Here is a 24,003-nt window from a genome sequence, read left to right on the forward strand (position 1 = left end):
GTCCGAGTATCTGAAAAAAGTTTTGCAAAGACAGATGACAGGGAAGCAAAGATGCCGGAAAGTACGGCAGAAGGGATAAACGACGCCATATATTATAAATGCATAAGGATCCACTCTCTCTCTGCCTTTCATTTTTTCCTTCCGCTTCGCGTCTGTGACTTTTTGGGCCGCCCTTTCTTGCTTGCAGAACAAGCGGCGATACACACACACGCGCGCGATTTTATATTTTTCTCCTCTCCCCTTTTCCTTCTCTTTCTGCCCAAATATTAAAGAATCTAGAGCCTATAATCTATAAATTCGATCAATAATGGCATTCTCTTTTGGCGGCACGAGCCAACCCTCCACTGGATTCGGATCCACTGCTGGCACAGGTATTCAAAACAAAATCTCATTCGAAAAATTTTCCCCAACGACAAACGATTTTATGCTCGTACCTCTCTCGTCGAATCTAATCCATCAACGTTGATTTCTCTTTGAATATTATATAACGATCAGGTTCAGCATTTGGTGCAACAGCCAATTCGTCTGCAGGCACTTTATTTGGGGCGGGCACGAGCAACACATCAGCGGCAGGAACTTTGTTTGGTGCCGGTAACAGCAACACTGGTAACACATCGGCAGGCACATTATTTGGTGCTGGCGGCAACAATAACGCAACAACTTCAGCTGGAACTTTATTCGGAGCAAATCCTGGCAATACTGTTACTGGTGGATTCGGTGCTGCATCTACATCGACGACAGCGGCTCCAGGTTTGTACAACGAGATCTTTGGCATTATCCTGCAAAAGTGGAAAAGACAAGAAGGAAGGGGACGACGCGTCCGCAATTCCATTTATTCAAGTACGCTAAACGAATTGACCGTTTTTTAAAATTAGGACTGAGCTCTTTCAGCAGCTTTGGAAATACTAACACTCCCACTTCGACGGCTGGTACGGGGTTCGGTCAACAGCAACAGCAACAGGCCGGAACGTCTTCATTCGGCTTTGGAGGTCAACAACAACAACAACAACCACAACAGCAACAAACGTCAGGCTTTGGTTTTGGCGCGAATAACAACAATGCAAATACCACAAACACTGGATTTGGCGGATTCGGTGCGAATAGTGCAGGAGCACGTCCAACGTCTGGTTTCGGAACTGGTTTAACCAACACAGCATCCACTGGGTTCGGTGGTATTGGTATGTGGAAAAAGGATGGTGATTTCTACAGGGGAAACGTAAGGTGGAGATTACCAGGATGGGCTATTCTTCCAAACGCGATCTTACTGAACATTGAACTCATACAGGCCAACAGCAGCAACAAAACAAATCACAATTCGGCGGTTTTGGTAGCACAGGCTTTGGTAATGCTTATTCTTTGCTTGGAATACGCGATATGAATAACGTTAATTGACACATGGTGTGTATTCTAGGTCAACCACAACAACAACAACTTCAGCAACAACAACTACAACAACAACAGCAACAACAACCCCCTCACAATACATGGCAACAATTAGCTTTAATACGTGCACATTGGGACCCTTCGTCGCATCTATGTCAATTCAGAGTAAGTAAACGACAGGAGGGAGACGAGTACTTTGTGGAAGGCTAGTGCTATTAGAAACATGCATCTGATTCATTATGCTCTATCAGCACTACTTTTATAATGTCGTACCACCAAACGAGCGACACTTGTACGTTCGCCCGCCAGACCAGGATGAGCAGTTATGGAATGAAGCAGTGCGTAAAAACCCAGATCCGAACACGTATGTCGTCTACAAGTGGGATATAGGTTAAAATGCAAAGTGGACTCATGGGGGAAAAAGAGAGAAAGGGATACTAATGTGGGTCCTTTTTTTTGGTTAGTTTGGTTCCTGTGTTAGCAGTCGGTTATGGCGATGTATTGAAGCGTATGGATATCCAAGATCAAGCATCAGAAATGCACAGAAATAAGCTTGCCGTAAGTATATCAACGTGATCCAACTGACTTAGGCCCAATTGATCTAACCATATGCCTATATCACCATTAGGAAATCGGTCAGCGATTATCAACAATCCAACAAAAACATGCACTTGGCACCCTCGTCAAGATCGACGAACTGCGGCGCCGCAACATAGACCTGACTCAGCGATTAATAAAAGTAAGTGTTTCGTTTCCTTCGGAAATGATTTCTTTGGCTCCTACACGACTAATATTCCCACGAAAACTTTATAGCTATTACGTTTTGTTCAAGTACTTCGTTACAAGGGCTTCCCACTGGAGGATGAAGAAGAGAAACTTATGCAAAACCTGAAACTGTTGGCTGAACAGCCTGCTAACCCGGAGCAGCTGAATGCCAAATTGCGAGACACTTGGGCTTCCTTACAACATATCAAGCGAAAGAGGATGGCAGCACCCGAGGACTCGTGGCAAGCAACAAGCAGTGAGGATGTGGCAACAATTGCTCAGGTAACAACTCCATGAAAACCTAATTTTTCTTGAAAAGTGAAAAAGAAAGGAAAAGAAAAGTATATTGACTTAATCGATATTATTTTAAATATTTTAGCTTTTGGCACAAGAGCAAGAAGGCATGCGTCATGTTTCAAACACACTATCAAAGGATGTAGAAGAAGCTCAAAATATCGAGGAGAGTCTCCGAAATCATATCAAGCGGGCAGAAAGGGAACGGAACTCTATGTTGACGGGATCATGAGAGAGTGATTTAAAGCATAATACCACAAAGAAACAGGAGATCAAAAATAATAATAATATAAAGACAACGAAAACGTACCCATTACGGTGATATGATGTCTAGACTCCCATGACCAAAGAATTTTAGTTAATCATGTCATCGTCAGGAGATATGTGTGTTGCCGATATTGATGATATCGACAATGAGCAGCGATTTCCTTGAGATGTCTGCAGTATTGGTCAAATATTTCAGACTTGTCTTCAGTCAAACTAGCGGATCAGCAAGTGTATGGTAAATTGCTATATGTATGTAGTGCGCTTATCATCATAGAAGAAGACTCGCCTGCTGCAGCAGATGTAACTTGTGTTAACGGTGCAGATGCTGAGAGAACAACAATATGGATGAGCAGGAACATTGTTTCACTCTCTTATCGTTTACACTCTTCTTTTTTTAAAAATGTCCCTTAATTGGACCGAAGCCATCACACTGCCTTGACCTTTTAGCTTATATATGACTTGTCTTCACTGTGCACATAACAGTAGTCTACTGCCGACATCTCCTTTTTGTTGTGGTACTGTTACCTGTCATTCAATATATAAACTTTTACAAATGGTCTGTTTACAGACTCGCTGCTTCTTAGGTAGCTTTATACCTCTAATACTATATTACAGTCAATACATATGTTGTTTGCATGAATTCATTACATAAACTCGCCCTGTTATCTTTTCATGCAAAAGTTTGCTGCATCATGAATACAAATCCTACGGGAACCTGTTTGTCGTGGAAACGTTATTCGAATTCTAAACATTACTTTTGTACGTATTTATTTTGCTTATTGAGAGTGTCGCATATATAAAGAATCAGCGCCTGTAGCTCTTGTGCCTAATGCTCTTGCATGATACTGATATATATTTGAACTGACCCTTGTAAGAGATGTTATTCGGTTTCGGTTTCCCAGGGCAGACTATTTAATTCTCGGTTGGTCGGCATTCGCCTGTCCGTGGAAAATTGTGGTCACCCATGCCTTTTTAGTGTCTTTTGTCAGACAGGCACATAATTTACATATATTTCTATTTCCCTCTTCTCTTCTTCTTCCTCCTTCAATGTCACTCTCTCGACAAGGTGTCCGATCGCTGCGACCACGCCTACTCTTACGATCAACAACCACTAGAACTCCAGCAGCAACTTCTTTTTCTTCTACTACTACACAACGATTTCAAAGTCGCTATTGTCGACATGTCTCGACAGTCTCCAATACCAAGCGTCATGAACTCCACAACAACAACAGCACAGACAGCACCAACAATGAATACCTACGATTAATTTTCGACGATAAAAATGTTTGGAACGAGCAGCGTCAATCATACGCTAATGAACATCCTGTTGGTTTATTGGGCAACCCGCATTTCACAAGCATTGCCGGGTTTGAATATGCAGCACAACAAGCGATCCAGCGTGCACAGCTCATTGTTGAACGTATCTGGCATGCACCAGAAAACGGACGATCTGAAATGCGTCGAGTGGTTAAGAATCTCGATCGTTTGTCCGATACGCTCTGTAGTGTGATTGATTTGGCTGAATTCTTACGGAACGCACATCCGGGCGAAGAAACCATGGAAGCGGCCAACAAGGCATACATGGATTTGTGCTATTATATGAACACACTGAATACCGATACCCGGATGCACAAGGTAAATAGCAAATATCTCACCTTGGATGAAAAGCTCTTAAGATGAGGCTAAGTAGGAGGGGAATATAGGTCTTGGCCCAAGTATTGGCCGATCCAAGCATTGTACAAGAATTCACAGCAGACGAACACGCAGCCGCCATTGTATTCTTGCGCGATTTCGAAAAATCTGGCATTCACTTACCTAATAAGCAACGAGAAAAGTTTGTCGAACTATCCGATCAAATTATCCAACTGGGCAGAGAGTTCGTACAACGCGACCCGCGTGGGGTACAGCGTATAAGAATCGATCCAAAATCATTGAACGGTCTCGGTCAAAGCATGGCACGCGCCGGCAGTCTGGACAAGGACGGCTATCTGCATCTCCCGACGGATTCGCAAGAGTGTCAGCTAATTCTCAAGTATGGCGAGAATGAAAATGTCCGAAGGCAGGTCTATGAAGCAGTCAACTCGGCCAACGGAGACAGCGTGGCTATTTTGGAACATCTCATGAAGACTCGCGCAGAATTGGCCAACCTAGTGGGCAAGAGCTCGTTTGCAGAGCTGCAATTACAGGATAAGATGGCAAAAAATCCAGGTATGAGCATATTGGCATTATATAGTCAAAAGACGCTGTATGCTGATACGTAGTGAGATTCTTCATTAGAGAACGTAGATGCATTTTTACGAACGTTACTGCGCCATCAGGAGCCAGCATCGGAAAGCGACGTGCGCATGTTGCAAGAAACAAAAGAACGTGCCATGCGGCTATCAAGTCTCCCCACTGTCAACGCATGGGATCGAGACTATTATATGCACGTGTACGACGTTCTTGATCGCCAATCGCAAGGCACAGCGCCGCACATGCCATATTTTTCCGTGGGCTCTGTCATGCAAGGGTTATCACGATTATTCAACCACTTGTATGGTATTCAGTTTGTTTCTGGTGCAGTGAACCCGGGCGAATTATGGCACGATGATGTGCGCAAACTGGACGTTGTTTGTGAACAAGAAGGTAAAATCGGCACCATCTACTGCGACCTCTACTCTCGGGCGGGTAAGACGACTAATGCAGCACACTACACGGTCCGCACATCACGACGCGTTGACGACGACGACGCTGATCACGATATTAAATTCGCGTTCCCACAACAGAACATTTCGGCCGAGCATTTCATGCCACCTGTACCACAATCTGCCAGCACGATCCGCGGACGAGACGGTCTGTATCAACTTCCAGTGATTGCGCTGACGTGCGATTTCAACAATACAAAGAACGGCACAGCGATGCTATCGATGTTTGAGATCGAGACACTGTTCCATGAAATGGGACATGCGATGCACTCGATGCTCGGCCGGACCGATTTCCATAATGTTGCTGGCACACGCTGCGCAACAGACTTTGTGGAACTACCCTCAATCTTGATGGAGCACTTTATCTGGCATCCAGAAGTGATTCCACTTCTATGTAAAGATCCAAGCAAAGCACCTTCAGCCAGCACGATCCAATCCTATCTCCAACAACGAAGACGGTTCAATGGCATTGAAACCAACAGTCAGATCTTGATGGCACTGCTGGATCAAAAATACCATTCGACGTTGGCGACCAAGCCGGACTTTTCGAGCGTCAAGACCTGGCATTCCCTTCAAGATAAGGTTGGCTTGTTCCCAAGCGCGCCGGGTACCATGTGGCCAGTCCAGTTTGGCCATTTGTTTGGCTATGGCGCAGGATACTATTCGTACCTGTTTGATCGCACAGTGGCGAGACGCGTGTGGCAGAAATGCTTTTTGCAGGATCCGTTGAATCGTGAGCAGGGACTCGCATTTAGAGACAAGTTGCTCAAGTGGGGTGGTGCACGTGATCCATGGCAGTGTGTTGCGGATGTATTAGGCGAACAAGACGCTGAGCGGATCGCAAGTGGTGATGAGCAGTCCATGCGAACGGTTGGTGACTGGGGCATCGATGTATAAATTTTGTATGTAGCCTTTTCTATGTATGCAATATAACAATTAAACGCAGATTTGGTTTGTCCATTAAAACATAGTATTTGCCCACAGCAGCAGTAATGGGATCAGAAATCCGTGCGCGTGTCTGTGAGGACAAGGTGGGATAAATATTTGTGTTCAAATCATGTATTCATATAAGATGCAAACAGTAAGGGAAAAGAGAGGTATACACTAGAAGGATAAATTATATATATGACGTAAGATGATAGAAAAGAGAAAGAAGGAGTATCTTTTATGCTTGTTGTTGTTGTTGTTGCTGTTCCTGCTGCTGCTGTTGCCGCTGTTGTTCTTTAAAGTTCGGCGTAGACCGGATCCTCTTGATTAAATTGACGGCTGATTTTGGTTTGTTCAACGACAGGTTTATTGGTTTCTTTGACAACGTGCCAAATAACTGTCGAGAATTCCGCATGCCACTTGACGTTGCTGGACGCTGCAGCTCTTCAGACTGTTTTGGCTGTTGTGGCTCGTGCAGCAAGTATTCGAAAGCCGGAAATGCCAACTGGGGTTTTGCTTCATTTTGCTTTTTGACAGATGAGGACCAGCCGCTGTCGAGGAAAGAAACTAGGTCACGCGACGCATCGAATTCAAGGGTGTCGACATTGACGGAATTCTCTGTCCTTGGTGATGCAGGCGATTCGTCACTTTCAAAAGACTCTGGAGTACTAAAGGTGGTGCGAAGCGGCTGTGGTTGCGGTTGTTGGTTGTCGACTGTGGCAGTGGTGGTATTTGTGGTAGTGGTGGGCTCGGCTATCGGGTTCTGCTCGGAAGATGTGGCGTTGGTGGCGGCGTTATTAGGTTGCCGAGGAGAAGGAGGAAGAGGAGCAGCAGCAGCAGAAGGCGTAGCACCGGCAGCAGCACCGGCAGATCGTCGCTGATGTTTTTTGCTGGAGCGACGCACAAAGATTCGAGAAACAAAGTGAGAGACGGAGTCCATGGGTATCTGTCGCAAGGGTATTGTGGTTGCAAAAGCAGTGTGAGTTGAAAGAAAGAGAAGAGCGAGAAAAAGAATAGCGTGCTTTCTGCTGCTGTTGTAAAAACCAAACTCCCTTTCTGTTGTGTTCCCCTTTCACTTTCTCCTTGCACATATTACAAAACTGGTAATCAGGTGACATTGGAAACGTGCTCGTTGCACTCGGTGCAACCTGCGGATAGTTGCTCGCTCTCCATCAGAAGAACTGCCCGATCTTGCACCGACTTGTTTACCTAATTACTCGCAATAAATAAAGTATTTTATCATTGCCACTACTATTACTTTTGGGCTATATAAAAATAGACCTCCTTTATCTGTTTTGCGGGTAGGAGAATAACCACGCAGCTTCTTGCTTGGCGCCACGGTCACTGCATCACCTCCTACAGCCCAGTCTCGCATATAGAATAAGCTCGCCGACATACTGCGTACTGAGCTGTGATATTACTGCTTTTATTGTTGTTGCTTCCTGCGAGGTACTTGGCAGTCGACAGACTCAAGGCGAGGGGTACGTAAAGCCCACTTCGTGTGTGTGTGTGTGATTCGAAGCAAATAAATTAAGGATCCATGGGTTTGATATCTACTACGCCTTCTCACCTTCCAATGGCCCGTCTCGTTCCAAGCTATGCAATGGCTTTTTAACCCTAGCGATAAAAGCCCTGTGTTTAATAATGACAGCGGATGAGGGTTATGGCCGTTTATAAGGCAAAGGCTTGCACAATTCTTTATCGCTTTTTCCAGTTTCCCACTCTCGCTACTTGTTAATACTGTTAATCAATAATAATCCAACATGTTGTTCAAGTGCTGCACCCTGTTGGGTTCGCTATTGCTATTATTCTCCTTCTTGCTACACCTCTTCCCTATGATTGGGCAGCTTTCAAACCGCAACTTCTTAACCAGCATGGCCTTCCAGGAATCCTCTAACCAAGGCGAAAACCAGGCTATCAAAAACGGATTATGGTAAAAAAAGAGCACAGCAGAATGCCATCATGGAATCAAACAGACACTAATATGATAGTGCTTGTTATTACTGGATATAGGAACTCCTGCCAAGGCTCGCTTCAATCAGTCGATCAATGCGGCAGTCCACAACAATCCTACAACTGGGGAAACACACCCGTCGTTGGCCAGATGATGCCACAACAATATCAGCCTTCTGGCGGCAGATACCGACACTTGTTTACCGCACTGTTTTCATTGACCATGGCCGGCACTTGCCTCAGCTTCTTGTTATGGATCTTGAGCTTGCCTGTCATGTTGTGCTGCGGCAAGCGGTTCCATCGACTCCCTGGTGCTTCCATGTCCACACTGACACTCCTTAACTTTTTATGCACCATGGGTGCGTTCATTATCGGTCTCGTCTTGGCCATTTCTTTCAACAAAGCATTGACCGGCGGTTGGTCAGGTAAGGTGGGCAACTCGATCTGGACTCTTTTAGGCGCCATGGGCGCTCTTTTAGTCGGCTTCATGTGCTTCAATGGCACCTGCTGTGGACCTCCTCGAAACCGTAATCGTGTCACGGATCCAGAAACAGCGGGTGGCGGTGGCATGTTTGGCAAAAAGAACCGATTTTCCAAGACAGCTGCACCCGGTCCTGAACCAGCTGCTCCTCCACCCCAACAGCAACCTCCTCCGATGAGCGGCCCATCCACTGGCATGTCGACTGCTAGACCCTTCCAGATGCCACAGACTGGTCAATATAATTAGATTTCGTTTGATATATGTTTCATAAGAAAACCCATGTCCTCTTTTTCCTTTTACTACTCTTTAGTTGTAATAATAAATAATTCGTATGTATTCTTTATTTATTCGTTTGATGCTGTTTCATCCGTAGTAGAGGATGTAGGCGTAGTAGTATCGTTGTTGTTGTTGTTGTTGCTATCGTCATCGTTGCTATTGTTGTTGGCAGCGGCAGCTACTGCAGCAGCCACACTACCCGTACCGCCTGGTCTTCGTCTACCGGGGGCAACAGGTCGCTTGAAACCTCCTTGCTTGGGTCCACTGAGCATCTGGATTCGCTGCTCGACAACACTAACACCCGCCCCAGCAGATGTATGTCCTGCTGAAGCCTTTATATGACGCACTTCTTCCAACAAATAATCTTCTGTCAAATCGGATGGGTCGCTGGTTTCGAGCTATTATTTAAGTTTTTGTTAGTCCCCATATCAATCAAATGCTTATGCCCATATACATACTCCCTTACCTTTTTAGTCACTTGGAGACCGATTTCAGTTTCGGCGTTGGTGATGACGTTCGCTTTGGAAGTAGAGTAAACCATGCGTTCACGGATCTTTGAGGATGAGGGGCAAGTGTAGATGAACACTATTCACACACATACATATTTGTTGGACATGGATTTGTTTCCCTGGTCACTACAGTATACATATCTATCTATAATTGCCAAGTACAAAACTGAAAAACTTACAGACAGCTTCGTTGCCATCACAGGTGAGTGCGTAGAATGTAAATCTCGGAGCATTTGCGGAGACGGTTGAGTGAACGGCGTTGATAGAGACATCGGAGACAGTGTCGAGTTCGACGGTTTCTTTTTCTAGATACTAAATGGATCACAGCAAAAACATCATCAAAATCAAGGGATATCTCTTGGCTTATATACGAGACAAGCGTTGAGGTTATTACCAGGGATACAAAATTGTGTTTGCGCTCGTCTTTTGATTTCTGCAAATCCCGCAGGGCATCGAGTGCTTTATCAGTCAAGGGGAATGTAATACCGGGTGCATAGGTTCTTCTCGAGCTAGAACCTTGATAATCCGATGCAGTATTGGCCTAGCAGTAGTTTTTCACCTCTTTTAATATACACTATACACGAGGTCTGATGATGATAACAAAGAGGCCACCTCGTATAATACATTCCTCTAATTTATTACCTCTGCCTGTTTAATTTCTGCCAATTCACGCTCGCGTTGTGTCAGGGGTGCCTCGGCTTTCTTGTGTGCGACATGCTTTTTATATCCATCATACGACACATCGTCCTACAGTTTTACACTACATGTTATTAAAATTGTCGCATACACTCAAATAGGTACCCAGCCTCTCATTCATACATGCTTCCTTTAAAAACATATATTGTTAGAATGTTACCTTGGTAGTACCATAGACACTATCAGTAAATCGGTTGTCACCTAGCTCTTTGGTCAAAGTGGCACGTGTACTAGCATAGAGCATCTTGTCGCGAACTTTGGCATTGTCAGGAACGTAACTGACAAGCAGCCAGTTGTATTCCCCAGTGCTGGCCTTGTCATCGAGTCGGATCAAAATGTAAGAAGGTGTCGAATCTTCAAGGTACTCAAGGACCTTGTTGTAATCTGCATCAATATACACAAAGTTTGAGTTTGCCTTTTTAATTTCTGTAAATAGGGAAAAAAAGATAGACAGAACGGCTCGAACCTTGTTCAAAAGATGCGTCGACAGGAATGGTGCCATTGGCCTCCAGCGACTCTAGAATTCATAAAAGTGAGTCGCGTATAATACAATACCGAACAAAGCACACGAAAAGCTGTTGTTGTTAACATAGTATGCGCGTGTCATCTTCATGTTTACCTTTGACAATTGAAACACGAAGAATACGAGTGTTGCCACTAGCGACGGCATCCGCAAACGTTTTTGCTAATTCTTCGGACACTGTATAATATAGTGAATAGTAAGTTGTCTGTTCCTACTCTCGTTAGACACGTTTCTCGTCGAGATTAAACTTTAAGCATGCCTCGAATTCCACTTTGATGCGACATGTTTTACGTTTTGCAATAAGAAAAGGTACTCGCTCTCTCTCTCTCTCTTTCCTCGGAGTTTAGCTACTATACTCGGTCGCATATTATTGTTACTATAAATATATTCCTATCCGTCAGTGCTCGACATCACCACCGGTGGTCGGGGACCTTACATTTTCTACCCTACATAAGCCCTTCCCCGGTGATCATGTATGCTACATGTCTGTAGTGACATGCAATCAATAAGGCTTCTATTGAAAGCGATCATCTTTCTTGCTCTTAGAACAACCCTTGGGCTTCTTTTCTGTTACTATTTGACATCTCATCCCTAGTAGGAAGTTCTTCAAAAGTTGCATAACACTCTTGCATACAGGGGGGCAAAGTAAGATCGCTGCTGTATCCACCATTTGGAATGCTATTGATATCATTTGCATATAGTAGTGGTTTATAGCGCTTGATAGGTAAATATGCTACTTCTCTTTAATAAACGCAGAACAGTGAGCTTATTGAAAAAAGTGTTTCATTAAGCGGCGTAGGAAGTAGCAAACGCCGCTGGTTTCCAACAAGAAAACAATATGCAAAGCCGAGCACTAACATCAAGTAATTTGTTGAAATCAGCCTTTGCTTTTTCCGCTTGCTCGCCGCTTTCATTTGTCTCTACCCCTAAATATCATATACAACCATCAATATAAGCTATTATAGTTCGTTTCATTTTGAGATGCAATTTTTCTCCGCTATGCATACTTATTTATGATGTGTAATGCTTCCTCAATAACGATCAAATCGGCATATATTGTACATATACTGACGATTCTTCACTGCAATCCGAAACGAGTCGTGGGATAATACCGGGCTTAACAGTTATATAGTAAGATTTTAATTCATCCGAAACGTATTGCGCCCATCGGACTATGTCCACGCGTTTACACAGAAAAAAGAAAAAGCTTATTCGCGTCATATGAGTCGGATCGCATCCAGGGGGGATGATCATTTTATAGTGCATACGCTGTCGTCTAAAATACCATTTTAAGGTGAAAGTTGTACAAATTGGTGTACGTGCGCTCGGCAAGAGGACCGCCAGCATATACAGCTTTGGCTTGGAGAGCCCCTTGGCGTAACAAAGAAAGACGTATGTAGATTTGGATTAATGCAACAGCTAGACAAGTCGAAATAGGATATTTGTAATAAGATGTTATAATATCACACAAGAAGGTAATTTATTAATAAACATTGAAAATTCTAGCCAGCTGCAAGGTGCAGTAATCAATTCTGGGAAACTATGTTTCCTCTTAGTTAACTTGGATTCTGTCGTCTTCAGTGGGGCAGTAAATCTAAATCGACCACATGTATACAGTCTATTAGTCTCTATCATAGGCTGTTGTTGTATGCCATCATCTTATACAGTACCTGCTCATTTACATCGTAGTTCAGATCCACCGTAGGCTTTTGTTCCTGGGTGAAAAAGAGGTTGTTCCAGATAACCTAAAGGAGATAAATAAGGCGTTAAATTTGGATACCATCGACATGATTATATAAAATATCACTACTATGTACGTACCTTTGCAATCCACTCGTGTGCAAGTTTTCCGGGATGGAAGCAGTCGATATTGCTATGTTGAACAGGAAATTTAAAGTACGTTAGATTTAGCGAATACTGTTCAATAAACTATGTGCTATTTTTGCGGGGTCGTCCAATTAATAGCTATTTAATACGGTAAAGTGCCTATATGTACCTCAATGTCTCCAAAGGAAAACCATTAACGTTGAGACGAGCGGGTGTGTAAGTGATCGCAAAGCCTTCAGATTGCTGTATCTTGTACTTTTCGTAGATTTTGTACAATTTTTCATTGTATTGAACAGATAATACATCCATATAGGCACGGTCTTTTTCTGATCCCCGGAAGCAGGAGCACAGAATACGATTCAAAATCCAGTCAGGATCGTTGAGGAATGGGCGACAGTAATCTTGACCCATTGTCAGATCATATAAACCGGAGACATTGAAGGTACCAACAAGGTTGACAAGAACGCGTGGGACTTCCTTTCGAATGCGCTCGATAGCGGCCTCAACATAGCCGGCGTATGCATCAGGAGTAACATCGGCACTTTCATCATCCGAACATGATTTACATTGGTCGTTGCCTAAATTTACATTAGTCAGTAGTCTAAACGCGCATATGAAAGTAATTGTACAAAAGACACACACATGTGTAAGGATACACTTACTTCCGATCTGGATGGTAATCATCTTCCAGTCTGTCTGAAAATTCACGTTTGGAAGCTCCTTCATTCGAGAAATAAGATAATCCAGTTCAGCATTCAAGGTTTTGGCGATGGCACCGCTGATTGCGGCATTCAAGATATCAATATTGGGGTAATCTACTTAATATATGGTGATTTAAGTATGAAGTACATACAAACGTATATTACAGTATATCGCACTTACCGTAATCGCAGTTTTCATTGTCTTTTTTTCAGTTACATATACAAAACATTTGATTATAGAGTAATAAGTCTCAAAATAACACATATTGCTTTTCGTACTCCAGCATGTATTCAAAAACATATTTCATGTTTCATACCAGGGCAAAGGGAAAGTAAATGCTTTCCTACTGCAGGACCTTCGAGACTTGAGTTATAGTGCTTGACGAGATTTGCAACCGTAACTTGACCATCGTCCCCACCAATAGCCCAACTCTTGCCACGGTATTCAGTAATAGCGCTTAAATTCAGGAGGCCAGATCCACCACGACCATCATTGATACCTTCAAGACCATAACCAGCCATAATACTGTTCCAGATAGTGGTATATAGGGCTCATCATTAGCTTACTGCTTGAGATTGAGAGGGCGCATAGAGGTATATTCATTTTACCTATCACCCATGGCACCAATTACTTTGATATCATCTGGACGCAAATCATAGGCACCCGCTGGTCCGGAGGCACGCGCAGCGAGCTGTGGACATTTGCTTATGCTTGATGCGGAAAGTGCAGCTACATAGCGTGCAAACAGAGAGAGAGCCAGGGTAAACAGAGCAAAAATCTTGCTACTTCTGCTGGCATTGTTGGACATTGAGAATGAAAAAGACATTTTGGAAAGAAGACTTATTAACAACGATTCAACTGCTTTCCACAATCGTCATTTTATATCCGCTTCGGCCGACCTCCCTATTTGTCCTACGTCAAAAAAAATAACGCCTATGTAACGCCGCCATCGATGAAAGGATCATCGTTCAAGCAAGTAAATTTGCGGACGGATAGAGAAAGAGAATGTCCATTGTTGTATGATCATGTCGATTGTTACGCAGGATCCGAAGCCGCCTGCTTGGGAAGTAATAAAAGGAACGTGTGAAATATTATTCAAATCTTCTCAATGACTTAATGAAAAGTAAAATGCTCCAACCACTTAGAAGAATATCGCGCCGCTTCAATAATAAAGTAAAAGTACATTTGGTAAACAATGGCGATCTTTACCCTATTTTTATCTTTGTATATCAAAATGATTCTGAGAGAAATGGCAGAATATTGCGCAGATATATGGTTAACACCACAGCATATAGACTTCCATTGATATCCTTCCGAATACATACAGGTTAAACAAGCTTTTCATTAGCAAAACAAAGATTTACAGCAGCAAGAAAAGCAGACCACGTGCCCTAGCAACACCGATTTCCGAGAGCTACACATACTGCGCGTCCACTCTGGATTTCTTACTCTATGCTTCTTGATCTATATACAGCGGAAGCTTTGTCCTTGTACTTGTTTCCCACCAAATTAACCGCGCTCTCTCGAACCTCACATCACACACAGCGCGCCTATCTCCGATGACAGACGTTACGATGCATAAAGACCATAAAGGCGCATGCGGGTCGCACAGAAAGGAGAAAATACGCAAATCTGCCTTTTTGCTGAGAAACGTACTCAATGCAATGCATAATGAGAAAAGCAAATGAAAGACTTTCGCGCACCAGCAACGTGAAATTGTTCGCTTCTATCACCATTAACCCATTAAAGAAGCTGACACAAAGGGTATAACGAGAGAAACAGCCATTTGTTTACACATATACACGTAAGCTGGAAAAGGAAAGATGTCGCAAAAGAGGATCAGATCTGTTGTTCCTGTCCTTGGTTTCATTCCTGCTACTGTTCCTGTACTCTCGCGTCGCTGAATGTAATGAAATGATGCTTACTCAAACAGCATCTTCTTGTAAACCATATTGGTAGCAATTATACCATACATCATGTGTCTCGATTTTTGCAATTGCTTTTGAAGTACTAGCTATATAGTCTTCCGCGTATATAGTAGTAATATATCAAACAAAATGTTTATATCGTATATCGAATCGCTTTTCTTCTGGGTGCCCCTTCGTTGTCTCTTCTATTCGATAGCCTTGATCGCGTTTTGTTCTTCTTGCTCCGCTTTGTCCTTTGTGCGCAGGCGTCAATATCGACCAATAGGATGTGTTAATCAATCCATTTTATTCTTTTCCTTTCTCATCTGTTTTACATACATATCCCTCAATCATCCAATAGCAATGATTACCTGAGCCGGGTGTATGTGTGAAGGGGAAGATAATCTGTACTTGCCTAGTCAGATGTTGTTCATTCCAGGCTGTTGGTGTCGCTGCTAAAGTCCCCTTCGCGCGTGCACTTTTTTGAGGTGATATTTGATGTTGATGTTATCGCGATTACGTCTGTTTTTTGCTTTTATGATCGTGCTACTATAATAAATTGCGCCTTGCATCTTATGAAGCACGCATGGATCCCTGGACTTTGTTCCGCATGTACATTTCACTCAGTGCCACCGGGCAATTCACTTATTTTATGCACAAACGAGGATACAATGGCTATCTAAAGTTCAATCATGACAAAGAACGCCTTGATGTTCGAGTAAGTTTCTGACTCTTCATTCTTTTATGCGTGTGCATACATAGCCACTTTATAGAGTAGATTCGTTGCTTACTCCTGCTATTTTCATATTGGCCTTATATGAAATAGGTTTCTACCAGTGATCAATTGAAAAGAGGAACAAGACACAAGGATTCCACGACCCTTTCGGGTGGTGAGAAATCATTCTCTCAAATCAGTTTACTCTTGTCTTTATGGGAGGGCATTTCTTCCCCTGTCCACTGGTGAGTTCAAATCAGATCCAACTTTCTATCTTATTACGAGCGATTTTATAACTTCTAAACATTATACCATCATTCAAATAGTCTGGATGAATTCGATGTATATATGGATGCCGTTAACAGAAAACAAAACATGCGTATGATGGTAAGCGATGTTTCTTTTTTTTTTATAAAGTGTATACAACTCTTTAAATAAAATTAGATGGAAGCTGCAATGGGCAGTTACTCGCAATACATCTTCGTTACCCCACAAGGTACGTTTAAATACAGTATTGGCTGCAAGGACGTCATTGAAAGTATCAAAAACGCATCAAGACATTCGTCTTGTTTCGTCATGTTATTCTTTCTTCGTTTTCCTTTCCCTATTTTGCTAGACATTTCCTACAGTTCTCTTACTATACATGAACAAGCCATAAGTGTTCTGTAATCAACGATTCGACGAGCGGTACAAGATAGTTATGACAGCATGGTCTCCCGGATATTCATTTGTCTTTTCCAAAACCTCTTGGAAAAAACATAGCCTGCGGAATCTGAATGGATGACCCTGCCGCATAAACAACAACACAACAGCAGAACAGCAGTTGATCACCACCATCATCCTCAACAACTGCATGTTTCAGCAACAATTACTTGCCGTTGGGAGGCAAGTAGTCGAGGTTTCCGAGGGCTAGTTAAAGGATGTGGTCGATGGTGTACATACTTAGTGGAATATAGAACTATTTACCATAATACCCATCCCCCATTTATATCACCACCCATATTAGTCCCATGTATATTTTTAAAACTGATGCCAAACGGAGAGTAGCATAGCTTTTATATATTGTTTAATAATGCTATCTTGAAATTGATTGACCATCGCCTCACTGTATATATGGTACATAGCAGCATAAGCATCTTCTGCAATAAGTAGTATCTGGTTAATGTATCTCACATATACAAATTCTTGTAAATACAAAAAAGCTTTTATCAAAAAATGGTGATAGGTACCGTCTTTACGTTTGTATGTGTTTAACATAATTTTCTTCACAAGTGATACGTTCATGGGACACAAATAGGTCCTTGATCCTGGCATTCATGACAGAATTGCTGCTGTTTCGGCGAATTAAAATCCCGTATTGACGCTGATAGTAAGTCAATTGACGCTCGTCTCTTTTTTTTTCTGTTTCCTTGACTTGTTAATTCTCTACCACATTCTAATGCAGCCTCAAGACTGGAACACACTTCAGGTAATTTGAGTTTTTGCTCAGTACATCTTTTTAAAAATACTCAAGGTTACTTATTATTTGCGCTACTGTTATTTTAGAACGAAATCCAAGCAAAATGCATTACTTATGAATATGCCGATTCAGGAGGTATGCAGTAACTTTATTTTTTGGGTTGTAGCAAGTTATTCCTTATTGTCTAGCCGATCTGATCTAATATCTTTTGCATAATAGATACCACTCTTGCGCAATACATAATTAATCTACTCAAGATCGGAAGCTCTCCTGATCACGTGAACCAGGAACTTCAACAGTGTAAGTGTTCTATGTATACTGACCGATTATGATTTATTTTTTTTAACCTTACCAAAAAACGTTTTTTTGTTTATAGTGGTTGGATCTGATTACAGTAAGTAGTCGACGGTGAAGGAAATGCTTTTTATGCTTGGAAGAGGATTAAGAGAGAGAAGGACTAACGTGTCATTATCAGACACCGATCTCACCGGTTGGATCTTTGCAAGAGCGAATGAGCTTGAAAATCCATCGACTGCAACACAACAACAACAACAAGAATCAGCGACTCCTGCGAAAAGCTCGAGCGAAGCCGGCAGTCGTCCACGGGGTAACCGTATTTTTGCTCAAGCTATTGGCAATCTCAACGGATCAACACAGCATAATAGCAGAGTCAATCGTTCACGATCGCGATCGCCTGAGCAACAGCGACGAGGTCAAGAACGTGAACGATCTCCGTACCGTAACGGCCATGACGATCGGGGCCGTGGTCAAGGAATCAATCAACGGTTATCAAGTGGACGTCAAGTACAATTTGTGGAATCGAATGGAAAGCAGGATTGTACGTTTCCTGAAGGGGAAAATAGTTTGGACACCGTGTACTATCATTGGTCTTCGTTTTAATTTATGGCTTGAGGAAATTAATATGGGCTTTTTGTTCTTATAAACATAGCGCGACCATCTGTGTTTGATCGACTTGGCACATCCAGACCATCAACAGCGACGCAAAAGGCGGAACGATGCAAATATTGGCCATCATGCTCACAGGGTGAAAGCTGCGTGTACTTTCATCCAAAGACCATCTGCCCGTAAGTTGATGAGGAAGTATGGGACAAAGGGGCATCAGAGGAGCTTGGTACTAATAATTCCATATTGTAGCGATTTCCCTAAATGCTCCAAGCCAGCAAACGAGTGCATGTTTATCCATCCAGAGGTGTCAGCACCTCAACAGCAGCAGCCACAACTTTCGTTGGCTACACCACAGATGCCCCAAATGCCAATGAAGCGACCCATCCCTTGCAGATTCTACCCGTATTGTACAAACCCCATGTGTCCATTTATGCATCCTGAACAACCTACTGGCGCCACCGGCGCACCTGGTGCTCCCGTTCCATCTGGTCCAGTCAAGCGCGTTCCAATTCCCTGCAAAATGGGTGATAAATGTAAGCGGCCTGGTTGTCATTTCATCCACCCTGGGGACGAGGAACAGCAGCCGGTATCCGAGATACTTGTAAGTTAGTTGTTACTGGGAATAAGTGTTGAATCCCACAAAATATAATTGGATCGTTAGCTAACATGATGGGATTGGCGGAACATAGTGTAAATACGATGGCGCATGCACCAGACCAGGATGCTTTTACAAACACACCGTCCCGCCAAAGTCATTCTCAGGGGGGAATCGATCACTTGTTCTTAATAAGAAGGAACCTGGAAGTCTGAGCGAAAGACAGTTCTCGGTCGTAGATGATGATGAGGTTGAGCGTGTTGTACTGGGTGAAAGTGCAGATATTATTAAAAAGGATACAACGACATCCTCATCACCGCCATCCAACGAAAAAAAGGGAGAGGAATCCAATGCAATGGAAATGTAGATAACAAAAAGCCAAATTACATTTATACATAATTTACGATCATTACTATCACAAGAAGAAAAGAAAAGAAAAAGACATTATGCTAGATTGCTTGTTTTGTTGTATATCCACTTCCCTTTTAAAAATACATCCATTCTCATAAGCATTTCACAAGAAAAACTGGGTTACTTGCTTTCTCTAATTAGATCCGATATAATCTTTATTATACTTACACATTGTTTTAGTTACAATATCAAAAGTGTCGACTTTATTTAAATGACTTATTGTGCCTTCTTGGCCTTTCTCGTCCCGGCTGCTTCGACTCGAGACTCATTCACCTTTTTATGGATATATGCACCTACACATACGGTTTATCGTGGTTTTTGGCAATTAGCAATCCCCTGCTAGTTTATTCCCGCTTACTACCATCCTTATAAATACTTTACCTGCTTCATACATGGCCACGCACACATTACCGCAAAACATAAAGAACGTAGCGCGTCCGATAGTTGAGAATTCTGACAAGAATGGATAAACCCAAAATCCATTTCGGGCAAAGCAATACGACGACCAGCCCAAGTACCATACTGTGAATGCATAAATCACAACAATATGCGTCTTGGAACGCACGAACTCGACATCAAACGCCAAGAAGTCGATCCATAACAAGACAGCAGGCCATAGATGGAGCGACATATCCAGAGGTAACGGGAGAAAGAATGGTACTTCTTGATGTTGCAGCAACTCTTTACTGTAAAGCACCATTGGCCAGTACAAGATTGTTATCAATCCTTCCATCTAAAGATTTTACTTAGTGTCAATGGTATTCTTAATGCATAATTAAAATCACATGTGCATGACTGTTTTCGTATTTACCGGCGTGGCAACATAGGCGATATGCTTGTAAATAGCTACAAAATGATTTATTTTTTTCGTTTTAAGTTTTACAGACCTAAGAAAAAAAATGCAAAATGTTACAAACATACCTTCAAATGCACCCGGAACAAAGAACCGGAGAATTTTCAGTGCAAATGTCGCAGTTGCCAACGTTAAACCAATGATAGTGAGGAACTTTTTGTTTTAAAGCACATCTTGTTAACTTCCGAATTGATTCGTTTTCTTTCTTTCGTGTCATTATTACAAACCTGGAATATTCCGCCGAATCCGATATCGGACGGAAAAGCGCCCACTACAAACGAAAAACCATATGCATTGGATAAAAGGCCTACTACATTAAGTAGCAACCGTGCTAATTCCTTTGTAGTCGCCATGGAGAAAAAGAGTAGTGACAGATTTCTACGCTATCCTTTACTGTTGCAAAACTCCCGGCCAATCGTCGGCGGACCGTTCGTTCAGCCGAAATACGCGCCGACAAGTTCAGAAGTTTGTATCACCCAAAGATCACGCATATGCGTAGTATTACCATCATCTCCCTTTGTAGAGCGCAATAGATTTGGACTTAGCTATGGATTGGTCCCACAGCACCCTGTTCCGTGAAAGAAATCAACCTCATCCTAAAACTAAAATTTCGTTATACCTGTATTCCACCGACGTGCTCTTTGCCCCATTTCCTTCAAGACATATGCTGGATCGTTTTTAGCATCATATTCCCGGCAAGATAGTGAGTATTATGAATATAATGTGTGCTAATGTAAGTTTTGCTGATAACGATCATCTGATACAGAGCTTCATCACAAGAATCGATGAAATAAACGAGGAGGTCGACGCTGATTTGCAAGAGCTGAAGACAGTCGCAACCCAGCTGCAAGAGAAAGTCGACACGATCCAAGTAACAGTGGATCGAATCCTTGAACACCTTCAGCAAGGAGATCGAAAGGAGCCTACTGAAAAAAAACCAGTATGTTTAGATGGATTTTACATTACAGAAGGCGGTGTAATAGTGGTGCTGTCAGTTAATGAAAGAGTAGATTGGAAACATTGGTAAAGAAGAAACAAAGAGAGGGAGAGAGAGATATGGAGACGGTAGTATTGTCGACTTTATGTTGGTAGCAACATAGAATTACATAGAAAGGGTATCTATGTAGACAGTAAAGAGGGAGGAAGATCGCGTACAAAGAGAGCCATAGAGTGTATTGCTGTCAATGCTGATATGTTTGTTCTTACTATTTAGAGAGACGTCAATACCACAAGACGAACACTTGTCCGCCCGTTCGTTGTGGTGAACAACCGTCGCCAGGCTCAAGATTTGAGCACAGACGTTCTGAGGCAATTCATTGCCTTACACTTTTTTGCCGTTTACGAAGAAGAGCTGTGCGGCAACGCCATGACGAACATAATGCTCGAAACGACGATGATCATCCAAGAGATCATCACCGAGGAGGGCATTTCTCTTGCAACGGCATGGAGCTCAATTGACCCTAGCATACAAAAAAAGTATGCTTTGATGCTAGAGGTCAATTGCAAAGCATTTGATGTTCACTTTGACCAATGCGTCAATTCGTGGGCAACGAGGTAGTTGTTGCAATACAAATGGGGCAACAAGCACCAATACCACAAACGTATAAGTGTAAGTTACAAAACAACATTTCATATGCTTTATACAATGATACTCATTTATCATCACGTACTTATTATTAGCTGGAAACGACCGACGACGAGTCATCCAGCAGCGGTGACGACGAGGAGCAAGAGGAGGAGGACAACAGTCGTCCGAGGTAAATACTCTCTAGCAATATACAATACCAGTGATATGTTATTGCTGGTGACGTTATATGAGAGTGCTCAAACAATTACTTTTTTTCTTAAAGTCCTGTACGGTAAGGGAACTTGGACATCCAAAGGCTCTTCTCGGTTATTGGGCGTTCGATAAAGGAAGTTGGAAGCTCACGGTGGACAACACGGGTAAGGTTAACACTGCTACTCGGTTGTTCATTCGTGATAATGTCTTCACCAGTGCTGTGCGTGCTCCCTCGACCTCGTTTGTCAAGTTCACATGCTGGGTGAACACAAACAACGCCCCCGGAATGCGCAACGCCAAAGAGCAGCGTCAGTATCTCGGTACTGTAAAACAGTTCTTCTCGCATCAGTTCGAGGGCGACCATAGGTTACTTGTACTTGCCGAGGTATACAAAACCGAAGCCGTCACTGGGCATCCTTGGCCACGCATGACTGAAAACAGTCAATCAAAATACAAGTTTTCAGCGTGCATGACATTGATTGTTCTGTAGCTCTTTTGAAGAGTGAAACTCCAGGCAATCACAAACAAACCCACCTCCATTTTACTCGGTCGCCAAGCAGCGAGCTGTACGGCACCAACCCTTCCATTCCATTCGATCACAACCTCAATTACATTATTTCCGCAAATTAACACACCGACCTTACTTTCTCTTCTACCAAATTAAACTCTCGACTTTGTCTCTTTATTCATCTCATATTTTTCCCATATTCTCAGTAGATTTTCCCCATGTTCATATTTTCTCATATTTTTTCATATCCATTTCCCATAGTGCATAGAAGCTCAGCAAATCAAATACACTGCGTGCTATGCATGCATGCAATGATTCGTTGTTTGCATACAGATCCATCTGATTTCACTTCCGACGCGGCGCGCCGTGGTGCCATGGTGGCTCTATTACTGCTCTATCCAGAGTCATATTATCTGTTTTTTCCTCATGGATGGCGCTTGATTGTTTTTACACCTTGGCGTGACACAAAATTCCATTTGGCGTTGCTCGAAGTTGTTTAAAACATGGTGCTCTGTCATTGTCAGCTTGGCGCTGCCACACTTTATGCATGGCGTCCCATCACCTTCATTTTGGCGTGATCCGCATAACACTTTGGCGCCCCACTACTTTGAAACTGGCGCGGATAAGTAAATCAAATCAGTATCTTGGTTGATCGTGGTAACAAAAGCTACAACTTCTGCTCTTCTAAGAGGCACCTTGGGAAATAAGATAATGAATGATTTATTCACGTTGACATTCATTGGCAGTTATTCGCTGAGCAGAGCAAAGGATGCGTGGTGTGAGGGCGTCATTCTTTATTAATAGCTCGCGCGCAACACCAGCCTTCAATTTGGATTATAAAAATTCGATAAGGTTCAAGAACAGAGGGTAAGAAATAAGATAAAGTATCTTGAATTCACGTCCTTAACCGCTTCCACAGCTTCCTTGGTATGACGAATGCTGACGTTATCCAACATAAGAATACTGTCATGCATCAGACTGCAAAGCTTCACGAGATGCTTAAGCGCATCCAAAGCACATCTTGAGCATCCTTGAGCGTGGTCGTGGGGTCATCATAGAGCCGTTGCAATGCTATCGTGTGCTAGGCTGATCATCGCGAAAACGAGCCCAATATCGTTGAGCTGTACGTGGTGGTATACGAAGTTACTGAGTAGCTTCCGTACAGTTGAGCGTCACCTTTTGGGTTATGTCAAGGAAGAGGATGATGAAAATGCCGGTATACGTTCTGTTAAAATCTATGAGCATGAATAAGGAGATCCTGTTGTTATTAACAATACCAGATCAAGACTGACCACTCCCTCTCGGCAGATGTCACCAGATGCCAGTGGCTGTCTTGAACGGCTGTCTTAAACGGACTCTCAAGTTGGCTCCTTACAGCTATGATAAAATATGGAAAATGTAATGGTAAATACAAACGTTTGCATAAGCTGGAGTGGAAGTGCAAGTATCGCGGGGTCAATCCAGATATTACATGTGGTGCACTATGGGTGTAACTGGTATGGCGCACTTTATATGATGCAAATAGCTAAGCCCTCAATAAGGTGTCCGCATCCACCTCCTCACGCCGTTATAATGTGTTATA

General features: G+C 42.8%; 10 protein-coding genes across 10 annotated transcripts; 6 read left to right on the forward strand and 4 right to left on the reverse strand.

The window, feature by feature from the left end:
- Positions 1–132: 132 nt before the first annotated feature.
- Positions 133–2,927, forward strand: BDB00DRAFT_817163 (nucleoporin complex subunit 54-domain-containing protein). Its single transcript, XM_053123043.1, has 10 exons — positions 133–371; positions 496–750; positions 876–1,178; positions 1,286–1,342; positions 1,412–1,548; positions 1,635–1,747; positions 1,848–1,941; positions 2,012–2,122; positions 2,197–2,430; positions 2,528–2,927. Exons 1-10 carry the CDS (start codon positions 308–310, stop codon positions 2,672–2,674), a joined length of 1,515 nt encoding a protein of 504 aa, XP_052981074.1. The 5' UTR covers positions 133–307; the 3' UTR covers positions 2,675–2,927.
- A 740-nt stretch (positions 2,928–3,667) lies between these two features.
- Positions 3,668–6,400, forward strand: BDB00DRAFT_817165 (uncharacterized protein). Its single transcript, XM_053123044.1, has 3 exons — positions 3,668–4,344; positions 4,413–4,917; positions 4,987–6,400. Exons 1-3 carry the CDS (start codon positions 3,757–3,759, stop codon positions 6,288–6,290), a joined length of 2,397 nt encoding a protein of 798 aa, XP_052981075.1. The 5' UTR covers positions 3,668–3,756; the 3' UTR covers positions 6,291–6,400.
- BDB00DRAFT_291636 (uncharacterized protein) lies at positions 6,366–7,906 on the reverse strand. The gene is made up of 3 exons (XM_053116810.1): positions 7,602–7,906; positions 7,437–7,529; positions 6,366–7,266 (listed from the first exon to the last, which is right to left on the reverse strand). The coding sequence occupies exons 2-3, from the start codon at positions 7,491–7,493 to the stop codon at positions 6,559–6,561; spliced, it is 765 nt and encodes a 254-aa protein (XP_052981076.1). The 5' UTR covers positions 7,494–7,529; positions 7,602–7,906; the 3' UTR covers positions 6,366–6,558.
- Positions 7,907–8,155: 249 nt separating this feature from the next.
- On the forward strand, positions 8,156–9,000 carry BDB00DRAFT_761271 (uncharacterized protein; the record flags this gene model as incomplete). The annotated part of the gene is made up of 2 exons (XM_053119254.1): positions 8,156–8,253; positions 8,334–9,000. The coding sequence occupies 2 exons, from the start codon at positions 8,156–8,158 to the stop codon at positions 8,998–9,000; spliced, it is 765 nt and encodes a 254-aa protein (XP_052981077.1).
- An 89-nt stretch (positions 9,001–9,089) lies between these two features.
- On the reverse strand, positions 9,090–11,085 carry BDB00DRAFT_817177 (uncharacterized protein). The gene is made up of 9 exons (XM_053123045.1): positions 11,018–11,085; positions 10,855–10,935; positions 10,702–10,752; positions 10,396–10,619; positions 10,182–10,286; positions 9,934–10,080; positions 9,719–9,851; positions 9,497–9,615; positions 9,090–9,428 (listed from the first exon to the last, which is right to left on the reverse strand). The coding sequence occupies exons 1-9, from the start codon at positions 11,040–11,042 to the stop codon at positions 9,099–9,101; spliced, it is 1,215 nt and encodes a 404-aa protein (XP_052981078.1). The 5' UTR covers positions 11,043–11,085; the 3' UTR covers positions 9,090–9,098.
- A 1,237-nt stretch (positions 11,086–12,322) lies between these two features.
- Positions 12,323–14,035, reverse strand: BDB00DRAFT_741753 (uncharacterized protein; the record flags this gene model as incomplete). The annotated part of the gene is made up of 6 exons (XM_053118465.1): positions 12,323–12,352; positions 12,580–12,631; positions 12,755–13,163; positions 13,248–13,400; positions 13,586–13,812; positions 13,896–14,035. Coding segments are annotated over 6 exons (1,011 nt in total), but the record flags the coding sequence as incomplete, so codon positions are not given.
- A 1,712-nt stretch (positions 14,036–15,747) lies between these two features.
- On the forward strand, positions 15,748–16,347 carry BDB00DRAFT_761332 (uncharacterized protein; the record flags this gene model as incomplete). The annotated part of the gene is made up of 3 exons (XM_053119258.1): positions 15,748–15,912; positions 16,021–16,154; positions 16,236–16,347. Coding segments are annotated over 3 exons (411 nt in total), but the record flags the coding sequence as incomplete, so codon positions are not given.
- Positions 16,348–17,208: 861 nt separating this feature from the next.
- On the forward strand, positions 17,209–19,405 carry BDB00DRAFT_817181 (uncharacterized protein). Its single transcript, XM_053123046.1, has 8 exons — positions 17,209–17,377; positions 17,455–17,503; positions 17,588–17,668; positions 17,745–17,762; positions 17,844–18,206; positions 18,318–18,453; positions 18,524–18,875; positions 18,964–19,405. Exons 1-8 carry the CDS (start codon positions 17,348–17,350, stop codon positions 19,234–19,236), a joined length of 1,302 nt encoding a protein of 433 aa, XP_052981081.1. The 5' UTR covers positions 17,209–17,347; the 3' UTR covers positions 19,237–19,405.
- BDB00DRAFT_291904 (FAR-17a/AIG1-like protein) lies at positions 19,197–20,665 on the reverse strand. The gene is made up of 5 exons (XM_053116811.1): positions 20,361–20,665; positions 20,264–20,286; positions 20,092–20,167; positions 19,449–20,013; positions 19,197–19,351 (listed from the first exon to the last, which is right to left on the reverse strand). The coding sequence occupies exons 1-4, from the start codon at positions 20,484–20,486 to the stop codon at positions 19,606–19,608; spliced, it is 633 nt and encodes a 210-aa protein (XP_052981082.1). The 5' UTR covers positions 20,487–20,665; the 3' UTR covers positions 19,197–19,351; positions 19,449–19,605.
- A 189-nt stretch (positions 20,666–20,854) lies between these two features.
- BDB00DRAFT_786921 (uncharacterized protein) lies at positions 20,855–22,403 on the forward strand (the record flags this gene model as incomplete). The annotated part of the gene is made up of 6 exons (XM_053120652.1): positions 20,855–20,866; positions 20,900–21,073; positions 21,347–21,687; position 21,742; positions 21,814–21,890; positions 21,998–22,403. 6 exons carry the CDS (start codon positions 20,855–20,857, stop codon positions 22,401–22,403), a joined length of 1,011 nt encoding a protein of 336 aa, XP_052981083.1.
- Positions 22,404–24,003: the final 1,600 nt, after the last annotated feature.

This window comes from Zychaea mexicana, assembly GCF_025766255.1.
Source record: "Zychaea mexicana strain RSA 1403 chromosome Unknown BDB00scaffold_25, whole genome shotgun sequence".
Lineage (NCBI taxonomy): Eukaryota > Fungi > Mucoromycota > Mucoromycetes > Mucorales > Lichtheimiaceae > Zychaea > Zychaea mexicana.